This window comes from Sapajus apella, unplaced genomic scaffold (genome assembly GCF_009761245.1).
Source record: "Sapajus apella isolate SASKATOON/1434 unplaced genomic scaffold, GSC_monkey_1.0 scaffold84, whole genome shotgun sequence".
Taxonomy (NCBI): Eukaryota; Metazoa; Chordata; class Mammalia; order Primates; family Cebidae; genus Sapajus; species Sapajus apella.
Window position 1 is genome coordinate 2,302,948 of NW_022437024.1, and position 13,539 is coordinate 2,316,486.

General features: G+C 41.4%; 1 protein-coding gene across 3 annotated transcripts in view; it reads right to left on the bottom strand.

Moving 5' to 3' along the window:
• The window catches only part of GRIN2B (glutamate ionotropic receptor NMDA type subunit 2B), a 417,330-nt gene that overhangs the window by 281,360 nt on the left and 122,431 nt on the right, over positions 1-13,539 (bottom strand). For all 3 annotated transcript variants that reach the window (XM_032253693.1, XM_032253694.1, XM_032253695.1), the window contains one exon: positions 11,970-12,398. In XM_032253693.1, the coding sequence (XP_032109584.1) occupies positions 11,970-12,380 (411 nt within the window). In that variant the 5' untranslated portion in view covers positions 12,381-12,398. The remainder of the gene's footprint in view (positions 1-11,969; positions 12,399-13,539) is intronic.

The following is a 13,539-nucleotide window of genomic DNA, read 5'->3' on the forward strand; positions in this document are numbered from 1 at the left end:
CACTACCTTTGGGAACTTAATTGGGTGATATCTTGATGATGAGCACGTCATATGAATCGCATATGTTTATTTTCCAAAACTTTTAAAACTGCTTCTTTCTGCTTCCTCTTTTGAAAGAGCGTTAATCAAGTCAGGACTATCACTGGCACTTAAATATTCTGCATGATGAAACTCTTGCTCTGCTACCTCAGATGGCACCCCTAACCTGAAGCAGGCCTTCTGCCATGTCTGTCTGCTAAATAAAGCGGACACAAATGTGATAACTCCAGCTGCAAGTGCCAGGTTGCTGATTGCTGGTGTCTGGCCCTCATATCTGTGGGGAAGGGAAAGGTGATGGAGCCAGCAGCTCAGAGAAACGTAGGAACGTATTTGCCAGTAACCAGAGAGATTAACCTATCAGCCATTTTCATTTGTGTTTAAAATACTTTTCTCTTAATTGCAACTGACATTTGCTCCCCTGAAATAATTAATTCGTCCATATATTTAATAAATAGGTATTAAGGGCTTATTCTGTGCCAAGCTATATGCTAGGTTTTGGATATACAAAAATGATAAAGACCTAGTCCTTGCCCTTGTAAAGTCTGTAGCCTAGCAGGATAGAGAACTTAAAAAAAAAAATGACTACCATTACTTACAGTTGTGATATGGACTATAAAATGTATGAAATGAAAAGAAATAAAGGGCAAAGAAACAGGAGTTTTGAATTGAGGGCAGAGAAGAAAAAATATCTGGGGGCAGAAGTATAGCCCTGGATGAGATGTACCACCTGGGCCCTGGAAAGTAGGAAAATATCAGCACCACACTTAAACACACACATGCATATGCACATAAAACAAGAAGCAGGCTGGGTGCGGTGGCTCACGCCTGTAATCCCAGATCTATGTGAGGCTGACCAAGGCGGGCAGATCACGAGGTCAGAAGTTTGAGACCAGCCTGGCCAACATGGTAAAACCCCATCTCTACTAAAAATACAATAAATAGCTGGGCGTGATGGCAGGTGCCTATAATCCCAGATACTTGGGAGGCTGAGGCAGGAGAATTATTTGAACCCGGGAGGCAGAGATTGCAGTGAGCTGAGATTGTGCTTTGCACTTCAGCCTGCGCGACAGAGCAAGGCTCTGTCTCAAAAAAAAAAAAAAAAAAAAAAAAAAAAGCAGCAGAAACAAAACAGAGTGAGGAGTGCAGAAAGGGAAGTACTAGTGCTAAAAGACAAACTTCACTGTGCCAGTCCCACCAAGGGCCTCAGTAGTGGAACAGCTAAAGGAAACACTGACACTTCACCCTTCAGCATTGTCGCAGGCCTGGGGTGAACCCAAAAGAGCATCGCCTTTGAAGAGAACACCCCAACTAATTGTCCAATGACTGCAGAGCTAGGTGAGTTCAAGATCATACTGTTGATGGTCTGTGTTTCTGTTTATTTCATTCATTTATTCAATGGAGACTTACTGAATAACTCTCATAGACTCATACTTGCCGATTCCTACCATTTTCCAAACCTTTTCTAGGTACTTTGAACAACCTTACTTAATAATTTTAAGTAATAGGGTCTAGGCCAGGCACAGTGGCTCATGCCTGTAATTCCAGAACTTTGGAAGGCCAAGGTGGGTAGATCAGCTGAGGTCAAAAGTTTGAGACCTGCCTGGCCAATACAGTGAAACTTCATCTCTACTAAAAAAAAAAAAAAAAAAAGATACAAAAAACATGCAAAAAGTAGCCTTGCATGATGGCGCATGCCTGTAATCCCAGCTACTCAGGATGCTAAGGCAGGAGAATCACTTGAACCTGGGATGCAAATGTTTCGATGAGAGATCACGCCACTGCACTCCAGCCTGGGTGACAGAGTGAGACCCTGTCTCAAAATACAAAAATAAAAACAAAACCAGAAAAACAGAAAAAAATAGGGTCTATTTGTATTATTATTTTATAGATGAGGAAACTAAGGATTAGAGAAGTTAAGGTATTTTCCAAAGGTCACACAGTAATGGTGACAGAACCAGGAAACGGCTGAGGCGGTGAGACTCCAGAACTCGCTCACTTAACTGTGGCGTGTGTATTCATTTCCTAAGCCTGCAGAAGACTCCAGAGCTTAAAACAACAGAAATGTATTCTCTCACAGTTCTGAAGGCCAGAAACCTAAAACCCAGGTGCCGGGAGGGTCGCACTCTAGGGTTCTAGGGGAGATTCCTTCCTTGCCTCTTCCAGCTTCTGGTGGATTTCTTAGCTTGTAACTCAACAACTACCACCTCTGCCTCTCTTCACATGGGTTTCTCCTCTGCGTCTGTGTCTTCTCCTCTTCTGTCTCTTATAAGGACATTTGTCATTGAATTTAGGGCCCACCCAAATAATTCAAGATGATCTCACCATGAGATCCTTATGTTAATTACATCTGCAAAGAGCCTTTATCCAAATAAGGTCACATTTACGGTTCCAGGGATTAAGACATGGACCTATCTTCATGCTATCTACTGCAGTGTGTATAGAGTGCACAATTTAATAACTGTTGATTGTTTAATAAAGGTTAGCTGCTACTATGCACCTGACACTATGTGCTGAGAGGACAAAATTAGTAAAGCATAGCCCTGGCCCACAATGAGCCCACTCTACAGTGAGAGAGACAGATGTGTTAACAAGACAGGTTATAATAAAAGCATGAAGAGGGCACAGGTGAAGTGCAAGAAAAGAAATGGCAAATTAAATGAAGATGGGAGTCAGAAAAGGGTGCCCAGAAGAAATGGCAGGAATGCTCTGATAAAATGAATAGACATTTTGGGGTGGGCAAGGAAGAGGACTTCTAAGAAGAGGAGGTGGCACAGAAAAAAGTGTAGAGACGTAAAACAGTCAGAACCATTCGGGGAGCTGTAAATAATTTATGTGGCTTGACATTGCTGCTCAAGGGCAGGGAGGTTAAGAGAAATCCTGGAGAGGTATCCTGGGACCAGATTAAAGACGACAGTGCATTCCAAGCTGAAGGAAGCCAGGGCAGTTAAGCAAAAAAGTAATAATCAAATCTGAGTTGCTAAAGAATCACAGGTATGTTTCCATGTGGCAGCGCAGACAAGAGAGAATGAGTGCCAGCCCTTGGGTCACTGCAGTGTGCATGGAGTTGTGAGAACCAATTGAAGCTACTAAGAAGGTAGAACTAACAAGGCCCCATTACTGTTGGAGAAGAGAGGGCCCAGACTGAGAAATAACTCCCCTTTTAGAACCCTTGGTTTCTACAATGCCTCTCTTTCCTTGCTCTTCTTGTTCGTGTCTTATCTGTCTGATAATTTTGTCTTAGCTCCTTTATCATCTGTACCTTGCACCTCCCCTGGCCATCCCTCAAATGGTGGGGCAGCCAGGGTTCTGCCCTTGACCCACTTCTCTCCTCATTCCACTGTTCACTCTGAGCCATCTCATCTACTCTCATGGTTTTGGCTATCCTGTCCTTGCAAATGAGGCTCCTAGCTACATGTCCAGTCCAAATCATTCTCTCTACCTCCACGCCCAAATCCAAGTCCTTACTAGACATTTCCACCTATATGACCCACCCACATTCTTAAGTCTAAGCATTCTCATTGCTGCTGTCACCAAATCTGTGACAAATCTAATTGGTCTTGTCATCGTAATTTTTGTGACTAGCACTAAAAGGGTCAACAGTGTTCAGTGCTGCAGAAGGTCAAGAACAACTTGAAAAGTCCATTGGATTTGGCACTTTGGAGAAGTGAGAGATGAGGAAGTATAAAAGGCAATTTCAGACTACCCTTTAAGGAGATGAACTATGAAAAGAAGGAGACAAGGAGGAAGAATGAGCACTAAGGAAAGCTTTCATGTTTGTTTAATAAGATGAGAGTGATTTGAGCACATTTATGGGCCACAGTGATAATTGGTATTTTGGTTGCACAACTGATATTTTGGGTAAGACCATTCTTGACAGTGGGTGCTAACGCATATATTATAGGCCACTTAACATGCCTGTTCTCTGAGTTCTTAATGCCTGTGGCGCACGCACGCACACACACATGTTATTATGACCTCCAAAAATCACCCCCATACACTTCCAAACATCTTCCAAGAATCCCTAAAAGGGAAGATACCAGTAAAGAGGAATAAGTTGATAGTTAAGAAAAAAAGGAAATGACTGATGAACCAAGATCAGAGGTCTGGAGGACTTGTTGAGAAGACTGGACTAAGGACACAGAAGAGGATTTGGTGTGAGACAAGGGAGATGCAGGATGTTTGGGCTTTGACTCATACAGGCATTGGTTGAATTCCCAGGATGTTACTTCCTCTGAGACACATTGTCTGTAGACTACACTGTCTGTTGACTGGCCCCAAAGCCATTCCCACCCCTTCCCGCCTTGTCACCTCCACCAGGGAGACTTACAACACCCACAGGGTTGCCCATGTCACATTGTCTGGGCTCATGAAATCAAGGATGCGGGGAAGACTTTTTCTAATCCAATATCGACCCACTGCTTTTTCCTTCATTAAGTATGAGCATGATGGATGACTAAAGCTGGGGCAGCCACCTTCCAACCATGACAAAATGCCAGGAGAACCCCAGATGTCACCCCTGACATCACTGAGCCACTGCACCAGCCCCAGCAGCCTCTGTCTCCAGACTCTTTGTTCTGAGACACCCACAGACTCATTTGTTTAAGCTACTGTGAGCCAATCACTACCTAAAGGTCTTGGGCCACAGAGTTAACCTCTCTGATCTATAGTTTCCTCGTCTCTAAAATAGAGATAAAATATGTACTTCCTAAATTCAATGAAAACATGAAATGAGAAAACGTATATAAGATGACTAGCTCATATAAGGTGACTAGCTCAGAGTTTGACAAAAGTAAATGATCAATCATTATTAGTCTTTCTCATCATAACCTCGTAATTTACAATAATCAGATCTTTGTGGAAAACAGAATTATAGCAATAAACATTTATTGTACTCAGAAAGATAGAATAAAAATAACCACCTTTAGTGTTACTCTCCTGCATGCTGGACCCTTAAATTACAGAATCAAAATACAATTTTCAATAAAATGTAGATCTAACAATAAGAAAAAAAGAATCACAGAAGTCTCAGAAAGAGGAACGAGAATATACTCTTGGTATAGAAACCATAATTCAAGTTTTTTCAGCAACATCAATGTAATGTAAAATTGGTTGGCAACGTTTAGTAAATTTATATTTCCTGGTCTCTATAACATTTTACTACTTCTAACCTAGTACCATTAATATTTTCTTCAAGTAATAATTCACTTTTTTAAACATACCAACACTTCCAAATCTGAGTGACTCTGATTCAAACACTATTTTATTCTGCTGTTTTAAAAAATTGATCTTGACTTGTCTTCAACACTCATATCCTATGTGCACCGTTGGTTGAAATCATCTCATGTCTCTGCTTTGAAAATCCTGGTAAGTTCTGATCAAGTCACAATCAGCAATGGCATCACCAAGAAGCTACTGAGCTACTGCTTATCTACCGTGTCTAAATGGAAGCATGTTAACATCCCAAAATCTTCTCTTTCTGTTAATAGGAAAAATTAGAATCCACTTTCCTCAAATGATTTAGGACAAGTTTGGTTTTTAAAAATGCAAGATGGCATATACTGAGCATCAACTGTCTACCATGCAGTGGGCACACTGCATCATGAAGCTTGCTACCCTCTGTGAGCTGGGTGTTATTTTTGTTTCCACTTTACAGAAGGAGATTTTGAGATTCAGAGAGTCTGAAGAGTCCAACTAAGGTCACATGGCTGAGAATGGGTAGAGCTGAAGCCCATTGGCTCCAAAGTTTGCATTCTCTGCATGTGCTGCTGCCTTCTCTTACACACCAGCACGTCCCTGGAAAATGTATGACAAGTGATGGCTGGTATATTACTTTCCAAGACCAAGTGCCTGTATTTCTGTGAATGTCAAAACAATTTCTGGGCTTAATTGAACACTGCACCTAAAGAAAATCCTAGCTCCATTTTTTAAAGACAGGATGTGCTGGCCAACAAGAAATGCATTTCACAGAAGCGGGTGGAAAGAGCCAACCAGACACAGCTGTAGCACTGCCTACCCATCTTCCCCCGAAGTATAGTTCAAGGAAGTAGGGAACATTGAGAGAAGAAACTGAACTCCAGGTAATTTTATCCTCGCTCACTGTGTGGACTGGGAAAAAGTTTTAAAGTCAAGCACATCTGAATTCAGATTTCAGTCACACTGTTGTTCTAGATGTGTGACTTTGGTCAATGTACATAAACGATCTCCGATTTAGTTTCCCCATCAAGAGAGAAGAAATAATACTACTTCCCTCGTGAGACTGCATGAGAATTAAAATGCTCATTAACATCATGCCTGGTTCAAAGCTGACATATTATGTTAGTTTTTTTTCCTCTCACTTTTCCTACCTCTATATCTTAATACCCCTCATCCAAGAAATGCCATAACACTACAGTTTGCTCCCAAAGTATTCTGTCCCAGGGAATATCACAGACAACTAAAAGCAAAATAACAATCTAAGAGACATCAGAAATTAGTGAAGAAGCGTAGGGTAAGGTATGAGTAACATGTAGCAATCTTGGTTTCAAGATTATGTTGGATATGCAAATCCATATGAGCCAACGGAAGACAATAGTCTATTCCCAGTGTCACACACCACAGCTGGCCCATCTACTCTCTCCAAACTGTCATTAAGCAAGTAGGGGTAGAAGATGGGGAAGCGGGGAAGAAGATGAAGCCAAAAAGAATAGGGCCATCTTCCTAACCCCAATTAGATTGCAAAATGTGGCTTTCCATACAGAAGATGAGAATGCTACTGAAAGCATCCATTCCCAAAGAAGTAATTTATTATTTATTTATTTTTGTTTTTCTTTCTCTTTTGAGACAGAGTCTTGCTCTGTCACTCAGGCTGGAGTGTAGTGGCACGATCTTGGCTCACTGCAACCTCCGCCTCCCAGGTTCAAGCAATTTTCCTACCTCAGCCTCCAGAGTAGTTGTGATTATAGGTGTGCACCACCATACCTGGCTAATTTTTGTATTTTTAGTAGAGACGAGGTTTCACTATGTTGGCCAGGCTGGTCTCGAACTAACTTAAGGTGATCTGCCCACTTCAGCCTCCCAAAGTGCTGGGATTACAGGTGTGAGCCACCGCATCCGGCCCCCAAAGAAGCAATTTAGAAAGGAAAGAATCATAACAACAGACTCCACTGTAAGAATATTTTTGCATGTCCTCTAAGGAGGAGTAAGATAGAGAATGTAACGCACATTTCAGGTACCCTGCTATGCCCTGACCAATGCGTCCGTTTCCAGGCCCGGATTCTTCCCTCAGCATACCTTTTTCTTCCCCATTCTTGTAGTATTAGAGATTATATCTTGCATCCGTTCGCCTGCTCCTACTGCCACTTCTACCTTTCCGCGTTTCTTCCTACTTTCTGCCCAAGCCATTTTCATTAGTTCTAATGCCAAGAACAAAACAGTTGTCATTGACTCTATCACTGCCTATCACTACTCCTTATTTCCCTCGCCTACAATGTCTGTCTGCCACGGTACAGCTCTAAAATCTCCCACACACTTTATTTCATTTTATCTTCAAAATGTAAGGTGTATAAGGCAGAACGCAAAATTTATATCTCATAAACTATAAACTGAGCATCATGCAGTATAAGTAATGTGTTTGCCCACATTTTCAAAACTCATCAGAATGGAGACTCAAATTCAGGAAAGTATAATTCTTAGTTCAATGTTTTGTGAAGCAGAATTGTACAACAGAAAGCATGGGTTTCAAAATAGGTATTCCTGAGAATTGAATTCTAGTCCCATTGCTAATAGTGTGCTGTGATCTCCTGGATTAGTTACTTAACCTTTCTAAGCTAAAATCTCAAAGCCCAGGGAAGATTTCAGACAATCAGTAGAAAAACCTCCTAGAAAGAAATGGAAATATACATAGTTTCAGTTCATTATTCGGATTCAGATGGGCATCTTAAATCCTGGATCTCAGGGAGAATAAAAGCAATTATAACAAGGCAAAATAAAATAGGCTCTTTATACTCAGGTGGGGAACTGCCAAAAAGCACCTCATACATTTTTAAACATTCACGATTACTATTCTAAACACTCTTCTGTTACAAGCACCTAGGAATTCTTTCCAGGTTAGAGATTTTCTTTAAGGGACTATGCCCTTTGTGGCTTCAGCAGGCTTCCATACTACTTGTGAGCCTCAGTTTCCCTGGTGGGGTAAGACCAAGACTCCCAACCTCACGCTTCAGAGCCTTTCACCAGATTTTCACGTTTCAACCACATGCCCTTCTTGGGTGGTCTCCAATTTAGAGCTTTTCCTACCATTGTCCATAATGCTTTTCGATTCCCATTCTTTTCCTGCATCATGATACATACATCCTCACTTTCTTCAAACTGCTCCACACAGCCTTCAGCTTTACCTGCTGAATGTTATGCTGGACACTTTAGTGAAGCACTTGTGATGTATCACCTCATTTAATCCTCAACAATCCTGTAATGAATATATTATTATTCCCATTATACAGGCAAGGAAACCAAGGTCAAGAGTCAGGGACTGGTGACTTGTCCAGATTCCAACATTTAGGAAGTGATGCCTGAATCCAGCTTGGGCCTCTAAATTCTGATTTTTTAATAACCCTATGCTGCTAGTCCCCATGCTTCTTTCCACCATAGTATAAAGCTCATTTCCTCTTTGAGAAAGCAGACGGCTAATTAATGTTTTTACTGATTAATTGGCATATGCAAAAAAGTGAGCACATGCTATCTGACCAGGTGCTGAACCGCCAAACTGTATCTGTGCTGTTGTCAAAAGTTTTGGGAACAAAGCTCTTTCCCGCATCAAAAACTTCTTGATTACAAATTTTATCCCTGCAACGCAATCTTCCAGAAAAGCACTTACTAAGTGGGTTCCATTGGAAATAAACTAACAACAAAAACCTAAGTTTAAACAGACTGGCAATTACCTGTCTCTGAGAAGGAGCAAAATAGAAGGCTTATTGATCATTCTTCAGACGATTACTATAAGCCTTCAATGGCGCCAAGCACAATGTCTTAGACTTTCTGCATCAGTTCCACTTTCAAATGTTTTGTCCTATTCCCCTGTTGATTAATGGTTGTCCAACTGTGTGTCCCCAATTCTATGTTTGTGAAATATGGTTATGGTACTTAAAAATAAACTTCTATTAAAAAAAAAAAAAAAAAAAAAAAACACCTGCCCTTAGTTTTGAGGTGTTTTATTTTTGAAACTTGTCCCAAAGGCTTTTTTCTCTGAGATCTAGGGACTCTTTTTATTTGCCTTCATGCAAATCGTGAAGCCCCCAAACATTCCTCTGCATGGCTGCTGGGAAGTTTGCTGCTGACATGCTCTGTCCTGCCACCACCCATTCAGCATCAAACCCCTGGGTCTGAGCCTCCAACTTTCCAGGATCTCCATTATTAGAACATTTTTCTTTCTTCTTTTCCCTCTTGCTGCTTAGAAACCATTCTTTTCAGGTCAAAAGTCAGATATTTAGGCTATTTTAGAAAAGCATCTAAAAGTCATTGCCCACCTCCCCATGTATTCCAGACATGATGGAATATTCGGGTGTGGTAGCAGTGAAGGCAGGAGCAAGGGGAAAGAAAGTGACCAGAGAAGATCTCACTATAGTGACCTAGAAGAATTCACTTTACTGGTATCAGTTCTCCTATTCACTCCTAGAAGGACATAGCCAATGGGTCCTCTGTGAAATTGTGCTACACCCAAGGGCTCCACCATTTCATACCCTTGTTATGTTCTCTTGTAGTTAGATTCCAATATTGCCCGACGCTGAATCACATAATAGATCACTTTCAGTCAGAAGACATCCCCCACAATGCTATATAACAAGGGAGAAAGTGAAGGGCAGTGACATATACGAGACCACAACCAGTCATTTCCTTGAGAGGCAAGAGAGCACATAGCCTTTGGAGCTAGCAACCAATGTTAAAATCCTGGCTTCCACTTATGAGCTACAGCATTTTGGATATGTTATTTAACCTCTCTGAGTGTCAGTTTCCCCATCCGTAAGATAAAGATTAAACAATACCACTTAGGTCACGAGGTAGTTAAGAGTATTAAATAAAATAGTGCATATAAAGCCCTAAGCTCCCGGCATATAGGGAACATTCTCAGAGACCCTAGGATACATCAATGAACAAAAAGAGTTCAGTCTCTCTACATGCTCTGCATCTTACTTCATATTTGAACATTGATGTTGTGGATTTGTAAAAGGCACCAGAGAGAAGCAATCAGCTAGTTAGGCATAACCTTTTCTACTGGGGAGAATAGGTTGCACAATAGCCCACATGAGAAAAAAAAATCATTTTTACCTACTGTGCTCTCAGAGTAAGTATGCACTTATCCGATAATTTTAAAATTTGCTTTTATCCATATCAGAATTCTTTTGATGCAAAATTGTGCCCTCAAATTGCCACTGTTAAAGTAAAATTTTCTAAGGACAATCATGTTTAAAGAAAAATCTACCTGAAGTACAACTCAGTAGGTTATGCCTGTCAGTCTATATTTTCCATTTTGCTTATTTTTCCCACTTCCCTTAGCATGGGCCATTTGTGCTAGTGCCTGTTTTCTAACAGCTGTACCTGCACCCACGTAAATGGAAGAATATATTTCTCATATGATAATGGAATGTCTTTCCTCAACACTTTCAACTTGACCTTTCCTAAACTGAAGGGAAGCTCTGAAGCAGAAGCTAGGCATCTCTGCCTGCTGCCGACAGATGGCGGTAGCGGTCACACAAGGTTCAGTCTCAGCCAAGTCGCTCCACTGCGGTGGTTCTCAACTAGCCAGGTAGCATGCATGCGGTGTCTGTGCTAGGTTTTAAGGTGTTTATAAACATTATTAACCTGAAAGCATGTCTTCTAAGTACAAAACTAAAGGCGGTTTTGAGCGTGGTGATAAAAAGTATAAGATGACAATGACAATTGTAAAAACCCAAAGTGATGAAAAATGGTAAATATAGCACTTGTGGTGAAACAAATTATTCTAAGACATGAATGGCTGCAATGGACAGTGCATATGCACTAAGCGCTGTATCTAAGCAATGAACGATAATCAGTAAAGCAAGGAAAATAACTGAATAACTGATAATATGTAAAAATGAAACAACCCGAACCAGAATAAAACACTTTTTTATGCAGTTAGAAATTAAGCCCCAATGTCAAGTGGCAATTAGTTATATGACAATTAACGTAACATGAATGCAGGATAGGCTAGGATTTATTGGAGACTTTAGAGCAGGGGTTGTCCATCAATCTTAACTGCACTCTAGAATCACCTGAGGAGCTTTTACAAATCCTGACGCCCAGGCCAATAATCAGAATCCCTAAGTGTGGGACTCAGGCATCAGCAGTATTGAAAGCTCTTCAGGTGATTTGAATGTGCATCCAAGATTAAGAACCATTGCCTTCAAATCTAAGCATGGGGAAAATGAGGTTGCTACAGGTTCCATGGATTAAAATCTATTTGGATGTGCAGATCAATGTGTGTGATAAGCATTAATTCCTTGGCAAAAATTATTTCCCTGTAACATTTGTATCTTCAAGGAGAAAAATCAGGTGCCTCGAGAGATTTTTCTTTTTATAATCTTGAAAACAGTATGGGGGAGAACATGTATTGCCAAGGAAAAACAGAGTATGCCTTTCATATACCTATTTGAAGAAAATGTATCCCAGAGCTACAAGTGTCAACATCCCTTAGTCATTTCAGTGAGTCCATTTATAAACAAGTGGACACGTAAACCTTTCCAAAATGATTGCAGCTTCTAGACACCAGCACCTTTTCCTCACTTTCATCTTTAAAAGATTAATTACTGGCCTACCCACACTCTCAATGCAATCTGGTTACCTTTCATCATGAACGACCAAGTTTTATAGGAAAACAAATGTATGGTTTAGCCCTTAGTACAAGCCCCCAAGCCCTTCTCGCTGCAGCCCCTTTTTACCTTATCTGCCATTATCATAGAGGAGCCGCCGTGGATGCCCAGGATGGGGGTGAGAGTCTGTGCTGAAATGAAATCGAGGATCTGGGCGATGGCTTCCTGGTCTGTGTCATCAGCAAACACCACCCCCTGGATCTTCCTGTCAGACATGAGATCACAAATGCGGGTGATGATGCTCTTTGGGTCAGTCTCATTCATGGCTACCAGCTCCACCCGGGGCACCACGGAGAGATGGTGGAAATCATCTTTCTCGTGGGCATCCTTGATGGCCACCTCGTCGGAAGTGCCCACAAGGATGACAGCAATGCCAATGCTCGGGGGACTCTTCTGGGAACGAGCTCTGCTGCCCGACACGGCCAGGACAGCCAACACCAACCAGAACTTGGGAGAACAGCACTCTGCTCTGGGCTTCATCTTCAACTCGTCGACTCCCTGCAAACACAAAGAGACAGGGTGTTAACATAGGACCCACACCATGTAACCTGTCTTAGAAGAGGCTAGATAATGCAATTCAAGGACCTTATTTCCTTTCATTGAGTACCAAACCCAACTCCATCTACCAGCCTACTCTCTTATCTCTGGTATTTGCTCTGCAGAATGATAGAAAATGAAACTTTCGGAAACCTCAGAAATCCGTGAGCAAGGCAATAAAAGGTGCTATTGCTATAGTCATTGGCAGCTAGAGACAGAGACAGAAGAGGAAAAGAGGATGTGAGTGGTCCAGGTGGCCAGGCGAGTCCACACACACGAGTCTCCGGGCACTTGCTGTTGCTGCAGGACTCCTGGCCCTTCTGTTACAGCCACCCTTGAACTGTTCTTGGGCTGAGGGACGGCAACGCCAGGCCAAGTGAGCAGAAAAACGTGCTCAGCAGAGGTGAGCAACAGAACATGGGCTGGACAAACTGGATGTCGGGGCAACAGGTACACAAGCCCTGCATTCTTGCTGCCTCATCTTACATTTGCCTCAATGAGGACAACAGCCAGAAAAATTCTTTGGTAACCCTGTTAATATCTGGCTCTGAATACTAAATTGCAAAAACAACTGATACATGACTAGTATTTTTAAATCATTGTCTCAATTGATCCTTACAATAACCCAGCAGGGAATAAAATAAGAAAAACTTTATTATCCTCATTTTATAAATGTGGAAGCCAAGCCTCAAAGAAGCTAAGTGTTCTAAGACCATGAACCAATCAATTCAGTGAAATAAACCTGAACCCAGATCTTCTGACTTTTGTATTCCAATTTGTGTTCCATTACACTACATGGAACTGCCTCTCAGATTACCAATTATTATAAGGAATACATATTACTCCAGTCTGTTTATGCACCAAAATACAGAAACTTAAACAAACACTATTAGCAGCCGAAGTAATGTTAGAGTCACATCTGGAAAATGTTTCTTTTTTTTTTTTCCTGATGCCATCCTATAGCCGTGACTTCCCTAAAATAACTGACACCATCTTTTCATATAATTTATCAGCTTTTACCTACAAAGAACTCCTTCCTTTTTACTTCCACACATGACCCTAGATCTTACTTTATGCACCGGACTAAGGACACAACGTTCTA